The 12,315-nt window shown below is 35.6% G+C and overlaps 1 protein-coding gene across 1 annotated transcript in view; it reads left to right on the top strand.

The window, feature by feature from the left end:
• Positions 1-12,315, top strand: part of RIMS1 (regulating synaptic membrane exocytosis 1) — a 349,852-nt gene that overhangs the window by 301,695 nt on the left and 35,842 nt on the right. The window contains exon 22 of the mRNA XM_086625267.1: positions 6,089-6,321. Coding sequence (XP_086481393.1) covers positions 6,089-6,321 — 233 coding nt within the window. The remainder of the gene's footprint in view (positions 1-6,088; positions 6,322-12,315) is intronic.

Here is a 12,315-nt window from a genome sequence, read left to right as displayed (position 1 = left end):
GCTAACTCCTTTATGGTCTAAAAAAAGTGTCCTGACTAACTAGAGAGAATTTTAATATAGGATATGTGTTTTTCCTTTGGTTTGTAAAGCACCATGTTTGAATTAATTGATGAAATACCATAAATTGTACAGTAATTAATCTTGCAGCGTATGTTATATATCGTATGGAACTATAGCTCTATATTCTAAGACTGACAGAGCAATTTAGATAGGTAATTTAGATTTTGGATTTATTTATTATATATCACATAATACTAATAACAAGACTTACTTTATTTTTAGAAATGTAATGTTCCTCATTATAAAGGAGTGCTCATCTTCCCTTTGGTCCACAATGTTTAGGAGGCTATTAGTATTCATGAGCTACCTCGTTGCAAAAGGGTGCCACAGGGGCTGTGAATTAGTGCGTGATTCTGCATTCAGCAGAAGAGAAAGGAAGCTTACTAGCTCGTGCTGGTGAAGGCCAGGGGTTCTGTCGAAAGATTCAAGTTACTGCAACTGCGTGGAAAGAACTTATAGTAAAATATCGTCTATACGGCAAGGAATACAGGAGATATTGTTTATTTACTCATGGCTTGCATTATTGGAAAAATGAATGGAGTAATAATGAGTGATGATGAAACTAAACACCTAGAGTATTTTTTTATTAATCATCAGTAAGTCTAAGAGAATGAAAGAAATACTGTCATTTTAGCAATGGCTCATTACTTAAGATTTTTTCCCTAAAAGGATATACTTCCAGATATTGTATAGGTGAGTTTATGGGCAAAGTTTCTTCTAGCTTTCCGTGTCTTACCATCTTTCTTTTTCAGGTGATATGTACTATTTGCAGGTATTTTATGTAGTTACTGAGAAATACTGAGTGTATATCTATATACTAATTCTCTCAATCCAAATAATTTGTCCAGTATAATTTTATGCATCTTGAATATATGTGTTAGATATCCATATGTAGAAAGATATACATTAATTTAGTACGTATAATTGGCTTTGTTTCAGTTCTATGTAGCTGTGTATGCCGTAGTTTAATATAACCAAGTATAATCCACAGTGTCCTTGTACTGTGTTCATTTTATAGGATAATTTTTATGGCAGTTTGTAACTCAAACTACTGTTTGAATAAGTTCTTTGTCTTAATAGGTCATTCTTCATTCCCACAGATACAACTTTCAGATAGCAGCAGCCTGCAAAACTGAAAGTGCTGCTTTCTTTCACAACTCTGATGGCTGACATGTAAATACAGGCTTGATTTTGCCTTATGCAGTACAGATACCACTTTAGATAGGATTCATCTCAACTATAAGTTTCAGCAGGAAAATCTAAGCGTTTTTTCCTTGGTAAAGGGAGTGATGTCTTCCCAGCTGATGCGGGAGTGGGAGGGTAGTGGGTGGCTCCAGTGCTGGAGGACAGATCTGAGGAGAGTAGCAAGAGGGCAGCTCTGCACCTGCAGGGGTCAAAGGAGTTTTAACTTTAGTGGTTTACTTCAATTAAAAAAAAAAAAAAATTAAAAATCAAGTGACTCTTTTTCCATGCTAAATATCTGTGAAGGAAAACAGAGGAAGTGATCATAGGATCATAGAATCTTTAGGGCTGGAAGGGACTTTCAAAGGCCATCTAGTAGATTGTCTGTAACTATACTTCATATACATATTGATGATGTTGTTCTGCCAATACTTAGAAATAGCATAAGATTTTTGCTAAAGATGGTAAAATAATTTTAAATAAAAATATAATGAATCATTTCATTTAGAAATAAATGGAGTATAATGGTAAATATGGTACTCTTAGCTATCTTGTTACTGGAAACTATTTATTGTGTTATGGTAACTAGGTTTGAATCAACAATATAACTTAATAATTTAATAATTTTAGCCACAAGCCTGCAAAAACTTGCATCTGCCTTTAAATGAATGTGTCAATAATCCCAGCAATTACAGTACAGGAAAATAAAATTTTAGGTATGTTATTATCAGAAGGGTATATGTAAATTCATGCAACTCTTTTCCTTCTTTGTGCTTCATGAATAAACGCTAACCATATTGAAGAAAGTAACAGTGTGAGCTAGGAGCTGTTTCTCCAAGTGATAGCCAGTAACGGAATGGAAAAATATTGTGTTCTAAGGGTACTCAATTAGATGGTATAAGACGACTGAATTTTAAATGCTCATTCTTTTAATGCTGTTCCAATTAATGTCAAATAATAAACTAGCCCAGGGATTAGATGAACACAAAGGAATCTTAATCTGTTTGCTTAGTTATGACAAGGGGAAGTGTCAGACAACTGTAGGATTTGATCCTTCGTCCTATCCCATTAAGCCTGTTTCTAGCAAACTAATAGCTATTTTGTGCTAGAAGTACACTAGAACATATTTCCTAGGAAAGTAGGACTTGATATTTGCAAGGTAAAAACAAGCACAAGATTAATCTGAATTCCAAAATCTCAATTTTTTTTTTTATTAAGGCGAATCTCCTAGGTCCCCCTACCTGTCACAAAGGATGAAAATGGAAATTTATGTGGGTCTTTGAAAAAGCAATTTATCTATTATTCAAAAGTATTCATAGTCCTTGAATTAGGGCATTAATGCATCACAAATGGAATTTTCCTAAAGTTACAGTACTATCAATTCTTATTTCTCAGTTGATGGACATCATTGTCTCCTAAACTTATTATTTAATATTATTATTTAATAACATGAGATTAGAGCATATCAGCTCCATTGTACAAAAAAGTGAAGACTGGTATAAAAACATCATAAGATTAGTATTTATTATCTGCATTAACACTTGAAATTCAGTAGAGCAAAGTCAATACTGTGATAAACAATTCTTTATTTAGTTGCGTGGCAGATTTTATAGTCCATTAAACTTTATTGCTGTAAATGATACGTTTATAGATTAGTATGTCAGCAAAGTACATGTCAATATAGCTCAAAAGTCAATGGATGCTTTCAAAAGAAGTATTTTCAGTTTCTTCCCTCTTACTAAGGTGTTGATGCATAAACTCAAGAGTTCCAGAACTGACACCAACTCCATGGCTCAAAATGGGAACAAAATGACTACAGAAGGCTTTGAGTAGGGGGCATCATCAGCGTCGCAGAAATAGTCACTGAAGTCCAATTCCAAGTGCTGGTGGAAAGGAATTATCCACGTGGAAAGGCGTTATCCATGTCTAATCAAAGTAGAGAGTAGGACCCCCAGACATGAGGCCTGTGTGATTCTGCCCCCTCCCAATATTAGACTGTACTTTTAGTCTGCTCTCTGCTTGAAATGGCAAAGTGTCTCCTCCTCCAGAGAAGCAAACCGGTCAATGGTGTTGCCTTCTAGCACCCTATGGGCATGAGTGTGGGGCCTTGTTTCTTCAGCATAGGAGGAAAAGGGACTCAACATCGGAAACTGGCTGATGTAGGAATGATGTTGGCGAGCCCTTATATACTGAATTAGGGATCGAAGTTTCTGTTTGAATATGGGGATTGTTTGACAGCACTCTGAGCTAATGATGCAGGTTGATTGCATATTCAGACAATATTATCACACTGTACATTTGATCTCTAGTTTTAAGGTTTTATTGATAAGTGTGCAAGTTAGTAACATCACTTCTTCAATGTGAAGAGAAAACATTTCCTAAGAGTCTCTGGCTATAGCCAGAATTCTGTGCTAAAGCCCCAGAATTAAGAAAGATAAGATTTCACTAAATCTTCTCAAATTGTAGAAAAATATGTTTATCAGAAGTTTCAGCAGGAATTTTGTGATGTTGATCACTGCTTTTTAAAATTAATTTGCTATTTGAAGAATAATGATTCCTATGTGGCAATCTCAGTTAATATTTTTTCATGTGACAATGTGTATGGACAGGTAAAGAAAGAAGTCTGTGTTACTTGAAACAAAGGTAGCTGCTAGGTCAGATATTTTGTAAAGTTGAGGTTACTGCATTCTTTGAACAATAATAAAAATATCATTATTTAGTGATCATTAGCACTTTAAAAAGCAGCAGTATATGTAGCCTATGAAGTAAACACCTGTACTATATAAGGGACATGATTTATATTAAAATCAAGAAATTTATCTCCCTCAAGAAAATCAGCCTCTATTTTGGAATGGTAAATACTTTAGGGCATTTTTTCTCAATTTGATTTTATTTTTAAGTGAACAGAACTGGTTTGCTTGCACAAAACCTTCTCCTTGATACTTGCTTCCTTCCTTATGGAAGATGATATTTTTTGAGATTTTTTTGAAATTACCAAAAAGTGCAGTTAATATTCTTTCTAGAATGATTGAATATGTGTGTCTGTGTGTGTGTGCTCACATACATGTGAGAGGGTGTGTGCTGGGAGAGATTTACGATAAAATACAAAGGAATTGTACATAGAAACATCAAAATACATATGTTGTTCTATTTTTGCCGTGCAAACCCAAAAGCCAGTCACTAAAGTTGTGATTGATAGAAGGGAATAAGAGAGAACCTATTTTAAGCTCTGTGTGCCTCAGGTGGTCCACTGAAATATGTTCTTGAGTACTTCAGTGCATCACAGCACCTTGTTCTGTGTGAAACTGGTAGCTGTTTTTTCGTCTGAATTTAGCAGGAGCAGATCCTAGATGCTGAACATAGTTAAATGCCTGTGCTGAGATTGATAATGACCTTTCTAGAAAGTGTTGTCTATTCAAAGACTTGACTTTTCCAGCTTCTTCTTCAAAAAACATTGTCTATTTTTATCCACTCTTACCTGTGGTCACACTTGAAAACTGCCAGTTAAAAATAATTTAAGTATACATTATTTTACACTTGCTTGTCTTTGAACAGGACCGATTTAAGCTTTAGCAGGGCCCGATTTAAGCTTTAGCTTGACTTTAGAAGTCACAAGGTGTCAGTTCTTCTCCCATAGACCCCTTCATTTCTCCCTGGCAAGATTTCCTATCTGTCTGAAACTTGCCATGACATAAAGAAGCCTGCACCTTTAAGTGCTCTCTTTCTTATTTTTTGGGGGAGGGAGGTGCAGGGTGCAGGAGCAGGCCATCACATCTGCTGGGAAGGGAAACTGCTGGGAGAGACAGCAGGACTGTCACTCGACAAATACATTCAAAATTTGACTTCAAATGCAAAATTACTGAAAAAAAAAAATCCCTAAAATTAGTGCGTCGCCAGTAGGTCTACTAATTAGCAGCAAGAAATTTCCCACATACTAGGCTGATTTAACAGCTACATCTGAAGTGAGAGGCTCACTCAGCTTAAATTTCTGACTCTCTGCAGAGTGATGGCTGACTTCATATTGCCTTTAGAGCTAGGGCATCGCTTGGTCATGGCAGTGTTAGGACTGTGTATTAGTATGTCGTGTCTGTATTTGAGATTGTTCTCTAGAGCGTGTTTCTGGATACTTTATCCAGCCTCTACATGGAGGAGCAGAAAAAGGATTTTATAGAAACATTCAAATACAATGCGATAGCTAAAGAAAATCAAACAGAACTGATAGAGCAATTCATCTTTTGGTCAATTAGTGAAAGTTCTAGTGGGTTATCGGGTTTTTTTTGCCTCCAAATTATTTTCCCTTCATACTGTGATAATTGCATTTACCTTTAAAGAAGTGAGAGAGTGAAGACCTAAAAAATACTACATATTATATTATCTCTTTCTGTGAAATATGAAAATATAGAAGATGATATCTTCATATCTATTAGGCCTTAAGGCTTTGTTGAACGGTGCTATTAAGATACATGTATTAACCTATATATATTCTCTTAGCCCCTCTTCAGTTTCTTTGGTCATAAAATTTCTGTTTTGTTGCTTTCTGTATGCTGGGGATATAGACAGAAAGGCTCCACATGAGTTTTAAATGTTGCTTGTCTCTCTTTCTATCACTCTGAAAAACCTGGAAATGTGTTCGGTTTATTTATTTCCCTGAAAGAAGTGAAGAACAAATTATAATACTGGAAATACATACTCTGAGGAGCATCAATTTAACCTTTTATTTGCGAACCAAATAAATGAAAATGTATCAAGACTTAAAATTAATTTACTAATTGAAAAAAAAAAAAGGTTTTTGGAAATGCTGTTACACAGACAAATTAACATGTTTGTTTTTACTTTGTAACTGTAGTACATTTACTCCTAAAATGCAAGGCAGACGGATGGGGACTTCAGGGAGAATCACTAAGAGCACAAGTGTGAGTGGAGAGATATATAAGCTGGAGCACAATGACGGGAGTCAGTCGGACACGGCTGTCGGCATGGTTGGAACAGGTGGGAAGAAAAGGCGTTCCAGCCTTAGTGCCAAAGTGGTTGCCATAGTGTCTCGAAGGAGCAGAAGCACATCCCAACTTAGCCAAACAGGTGAGTGAGACACACACTCTTCAGAAACAGGACTCTCACCAAACACGATTTACCATTATTTCATCTGTGGCATCTGTGTTACGTGTATATGGATATAGATCACTCAGGAGAGAAGATTTTCCAGCTGTGAATACATTTCTGAAATACTAATTTTCTTTGATCATTACACATCTGCAGGAAACAGTATACAAATGCCTTTTGAAATTCGTACCATAACAACTTTCTGTCCTGATCAATGAAAAATGTTTTTATCTCTTAGAAGTCTTGTTTACAGGTAGGCAAGGAAATGCAAAGAGACATATGTGGGATAACGGTTTGGCTAAGAGCAGCTTTTTATGTATAGGAAATTTCTTCTAGCAGAAGGCTTGAGTATGAATGGGGGAATTGAAATCTGAGCAAATGAATGGCACTTATGTAACTCGAATAAAAGGTTGTACTTGTCGTAGCAAAAAATATGGTTTTAAAAACTACCTTTGATTTCTTAGTTGAGAGTAAATCCAATATTTTTTCTTTAAAAACAACACTGGCAAATGAGGGTCAGTGATTTCAGATAAATTGGACGACAGCATGATGCTTCATTAGGAACATAAGACTTCCAGTTCTTTACTGTGACTTCAGAAATCTTAAAAGCTTCATATCTGCATAGCCTGAAGGAACAAAAGCTCATACAGAGAGATACAAAAGGGGGAAAAAAAGGGTTTTAAAGTCCCTGTCCTGCTCCTATTGAACCTCAGTGAAGAGTTTTGCTCTTGTCTTCAGTGGGAGCAGGATCTGACCCTAAGGGTTTGTTCTTTCCAAATGAAGGAAAAGAAAGAGGAAAAGCTTCAGCCTAGCCTAGAATGCACACATATTGCAGCACTTCTCTCACATAGTCAGGGTAATCTAAACTAAGGTAAGTAACAATATTGTTTATATCATCAAATATCTCACCCTTTTCCCTTGATTTTCTTGTATTGCTAAATAAGCAGTAAAAGTGATTCTTTCAAAATGTAAAGCTTGATCAGCTTTAACAAAAAAGAATGTAATACTTTTCTATACTACTTATTTATGAATTTTAAGTCAGAAAGCATACAATCATGCAGTTGGACCAAATGAGAGAGGTAGTAGGTATATTGGAAGCCCAGAATTGTAATTAATATTGTGTTGCTAAGAAATACACTCTGCCTGAATATTAGACTACAATATAGACAGTTGTATACAGGAAGATGTTTGAGATGCATCAGGATCAATGACATGCTCTTAAAGTAAAAAAAAAGTGGTATTGTATTATAGAAGGGCTTTTAGGTTGATGTTTTACTCCACTTACTATAAAGAACAAAATATTTTTAGTATTTTACAAAATGTTTTTGTGGTTTGATCTGACATTCTTTTCTAGCTCCTAAATCTCATTGAAATAAGAATTGCTGTGACAGAGAAAATCTTTGCTCCATCTTACTCAGTAGTCCAGCTCTGACCAGGAACCAGGGCTGTATACCCAGGAGGAAGGCACAGAGGGCTACAAAACATAGGATGATTTGCCTGGCATGAGCCCTAACCCACTCTTCTCAGTGAAGTTAGTAAATAACTAAAAATCTGAACTGTGACTTCCAAACACGTCTCAGGATTATCTATTTAAAGCTCAAATGTTCCCGTTCTTCATAGAAAGATACTAAATTTTGCTTAGTGTAAATTTCAAAACAATAGGAATTTTGCAAGGAATGGAGCACCTAAAGTTATAATGAAACTCAAACAGCAAATCAAATATGAAAAGTATGATTATGTATATTCATGATTGTAAAACAGAGTTGAGCATGATATTTACTTTGCCTTACTGTGGGTCAGGCAAACGGTACTGTGTTACAAGCAGAGCAAATAAAACGTGGCATGTTTTGTCAGTCATTATTTTTTTAGTTAAATTATGTCAGAAATCAGTGAGTTGAATTAATGCACTTTTTTAGAAGGATATACACATGAGACTTGGTAGGTTTTCCAGAGAAAATCCATTATTGAAGACTAAATACTCATGCCCTAAATCAGAGGCCAACTTTCCTTCCTTCCTGTAGTGTACAAGAGAGGAAGAGAAATCTAAAAAGGTCTAGTTCATTTTAATGTGTTGTGCCTAAGTAACTTAATGTCTCCACTATTGAGAATTAAAAAAAAATAATAATCTGTTTTGTCAATATAATATAAACTAGATCCTTGAAATTGGTCGGTTCTAATAAGTCGGTTCTAATAGCCAAATTCTGAAGTTTTAAAACTGATGTGGAGGTGTATGGGCCTCCAAAAAGTGGTGCCAAGTATGAACTTCTGCTGCAGATCTTCAGTAACTGAAGGTGTGCTGTTGAGACAGAGCATGAATTTTAAAGGAAGTATAAAAAATACAGAAATCCCTGTGTAGCCTCCATAGTTTTTTCTGAAATGGTAAGTTTACTATTTTTTTCCGATGACTTGCATGCTTTTAAGTCAGGTACACATGACATATATAGTTATTTGTTCCTGAAAACTCAAAATAGATCAGAAATGAAACAAAAGGTCAGATTTTCTTGAAAATCAGAGGTTCCTTATTTTGGTGGAACATGTAGATCTGAAATTCTAGTTTACTACTATCTTCAAAACTGGTAAAATTAGCTTCCATCTTTGTTTCTTTCATATGAAGAAATGGTCAATAACGGCTGAATTTGACTTTTTGTAGATAATTCTTGCTTTTAGCATACTGCACAGGTTTAATCTTATATCAAAATAGAAGTGGTGTGTATGAAACTGCTACTAGGTAGCTATTATTTCCAAGAGTTGATTTGCTTTTTAATTGAAGAAGGAGTGCGTATGTGTGAGAGCCTATGCATGCATATATATGTCTATATATACACATGTGGACCTTTTTGCATATATGGGGCAGATCCACTTGCATGTTAGGTTTAGAAGGACGAGTAATCACATTATTTTGTGCAACTTTGTTCAGTGCTGTTGGAAAATATTTATTCTGATTATGTGCCTTATCAGATCGTCAGTGAAAGTATCAGGTTTTATTTTATGTAAATCTGCAGGGAAAAATATGTATTTCTGCTGCACCTTTCTTTCGATTATGTTTAAGATTTCATAATACTTTTAGTAACTATTCATTGAAATGAAAAAATCCTTACTTACTATAGTTTGTTCATTGTGGCTTCAAATTGGATAGATTTTATAGCTCATCCAAAAAAGTTTGTAATCTTCTGGCAGTACTCCTAATGAAAATCCAGCTCTGCTTATGCTATCACAGTTAAAAAGAAGAAAAGAAAAGAAAAAGAAAAAAAAAGAAACACGAAGCAAAGCCCCCAGGAAGACCACAGAAGAATTAAAATAGCTCCAGGCATATTCTGTACACTTTTAGTTATAATCTGACTTTTCTAGCTTTCTTTGCCAACCTAATTTTTGTAAATAAATATGTACCTATATACAAAGTAAATATACAACTGAAGTTTTTCTAAGTAATTACAGCAACTAAAATTTAAATCATAGCAAAATGGTAGGAAAATAGATTATGATAGGAAATCGTCATCTGTTGTCTTGCTTTTGTGATAGAACATGCTATTCTGCTGCAGATATTCTTATATTATAGTTTCCCAACCAGTGAGTGACTGAGGGAGGTATTGATCATACTGCATTTTGATTTGGGGTTCTGGGTTTGTTTTGAAAGAGATAAAAACTGCTGCCATAGGAGGAAAGAGTTTTATTACAGAATTTATACCATAAATAGAGACATAATAACACATTTCAAAGTGGATGGAGGTAATGGTACGGCTATCACCAGGAGATGAGCAGAAGTCTTCCCATCCCTGGGTCCCTCTCAGTTCTACTGGTACATGCAGAAGCATGCCTTAAGGCAGCAAAGGATTCCTCCCTTTTGCTTTCTTACCCCTGGTCAGCAGAGAGGGGTTCAGAAAGGTCATCTGCTTGTTCTTTTTAAGTGCTAACAGTGCTTTGCAGCCGTTCTGACACTACATCTTCACCGTCATGCTGTCAGAGATTTGATAGTGTCACATCTCTATGATGTAATCAGCCTGATGCAATTGCCTGCTGGGACAACAAGACAGGTTTTTCTCTTTAAGGCAAATGGACAGGATGACTGGCTGTGTTTTTGTTTGTTGAAGGACTAGAGGATTTTCATTCTTTAGCCACTTCTAATGGAGGCCAACTTTTCTGTCAAAAGCATTGAGAGTAATAGTTTAAAAGGAATTGCAAAATAATTTGGGATGTTTACTTAATTGAGATATCCAAAACATGATAATCAGTACAGATAGGAAGACTTAAAATACCAGCTCTGAGATAAATATGAACAAAGCTACTAGAGATGCAACTGGTGAGCCTTTTGAGACATAGACTCTGTTTTTTTCTGAATAGGAGTTCTTTGAGACTACTTTTATTTTCCATGGTGCTCAACAACAGTAATTTCAGTAATCTGACTAGTTTTCCATTGACATTGATTGAGAAACATTAGTGATCTGATGTAAGGTGAGACTTTGCCTGGGATATTGTATATTTTTCCTGTTACTGGCTCAAAACAAATGAGAGTAGAAGAAATGCAGAGATGGAGAGCTGAAGAGCTTGGAAGAATGAGGAGCTTGTCTAGTCTCACATGACACTGATGTCGGGTCATTTTTCTAAATGGAAATACCTTGCCATGTTTATGAGATATTTCTACGTAAGAACCAAAGTTATTTGCTGCCCATCTCCTGTTTGTGAAGTTTAACATCATCAACCTGAAATGAAGCCATAGGCGTTAACGTTTCAGAGAGAGGTTATGTATTGTGAAGTGGAGCTGAAATCAAGTGTTGTCACAAGGTGAAAACTGCGAGAAAAAAGACTCTGTTCACTTATGTGTGTCTGTGAAATGGATACTTGGAAGGAATCCTTAAGGCTGTGACTGCTTCACTCAGGAAGTAACTGGCAACCTGAACAAAACCATGTGAGAATCTCACAATGTATTTCCCTATGTAAAAATTGCACATGTCCTCACGTGGAATTCCCTGCTACAGTATATTTTCTGTATTTTCCTATAATTTTCCCATTAAAGAAGTGGCTTTCTGTATGTTCTTTTGAATTAAATTCCGAATTCTTGATTTCGGAAAAGATACCATCATCTAAGTGAGGAAATTATCATTGAGCAGTGGAGTCCTCATAATCTTGTACTCCACAGTATAGCTGTGCTCCTTTTGTGTGAAGACTTCTTCATCTGGTTGACTGCCCCACATTTCACCTTCTAAGACTGATATGAAGAAGGCTTTCTCTCATGGTTTTGTTGGATGACCAAAGTTTAGGTAGATGTTTAGAAAAGACAAGCCCATCCATTACACAAAATGTCCTCTAGTGGTGGAAAATATGACGGTTCACTGGAGGTAAGGAGGTAGTTAGCAACTGTTAGCAAGCACCACTATGCTGTGGTAAAAATACCACTGCCTAGGAAACATGGAAATTAAGCAGAGTAAAGCAATCTTCCAGGCTTGGAGCTACATCATTTCAGAGTAAACACTGCTAGTAAAAAACAAAACAAAACAAAAAAAACCCTCAGTTTTTCATTTTCAGAGTCTTTGTTTGGTAATGCCAGCAGGGATAATTTTCTGTCCATCCTTGTAGTAATTTTATGATACAACTAGAGATTTCATACAGGTCTAGACAGAACGGACAGATAAAGCAGATAACAAATCAGAAATAAAATACGCTGGAGGGTGGAGGCCTTTGGGATAAGGAGGGGTGGTTTGTTGTCTGTCTAGAGAAAGCTATTACTTTCCATAATTTTGTTACTTTTCTTGCAGTGGTCAGGCTTTTTTTTTCTTCCCCCCACATTTCATTGTGATTGATTGAGTCTCAATTATAAACAATGACAATGATGCATTTCTGAGCCTGTTTCTTTTACCTCATAACCTCTGAGTTTATTTTGTTATTATCATAATGAAAGAAATTGTGCTTCTTTTAAAAATTATGTTTATTTGATAAGAAAGCTGAGTGCTAGACAAAAGTCCAAAAGACTTATTTTAT

Source organism: Tauraco erythrolophus, chromosome 2 (genome assembly GCF_009769465.1).
Source record: "Tauraco erythrolophus isolate bTauEry1 chromosome 2, bTauEry1.pri, whole genome shotgun sequence".
NCBI classification, from domain to species: Eukaryota; Metazoa; Chordata; class Aves; order Musophagiformes; family Musophagidae; genus Tauraco; species Tauraco erythrolophus.
Note: the sequence above shows the minus strand (reverse complement) of the source record. Positions and strands in the feature narration are given on the sequence as shown.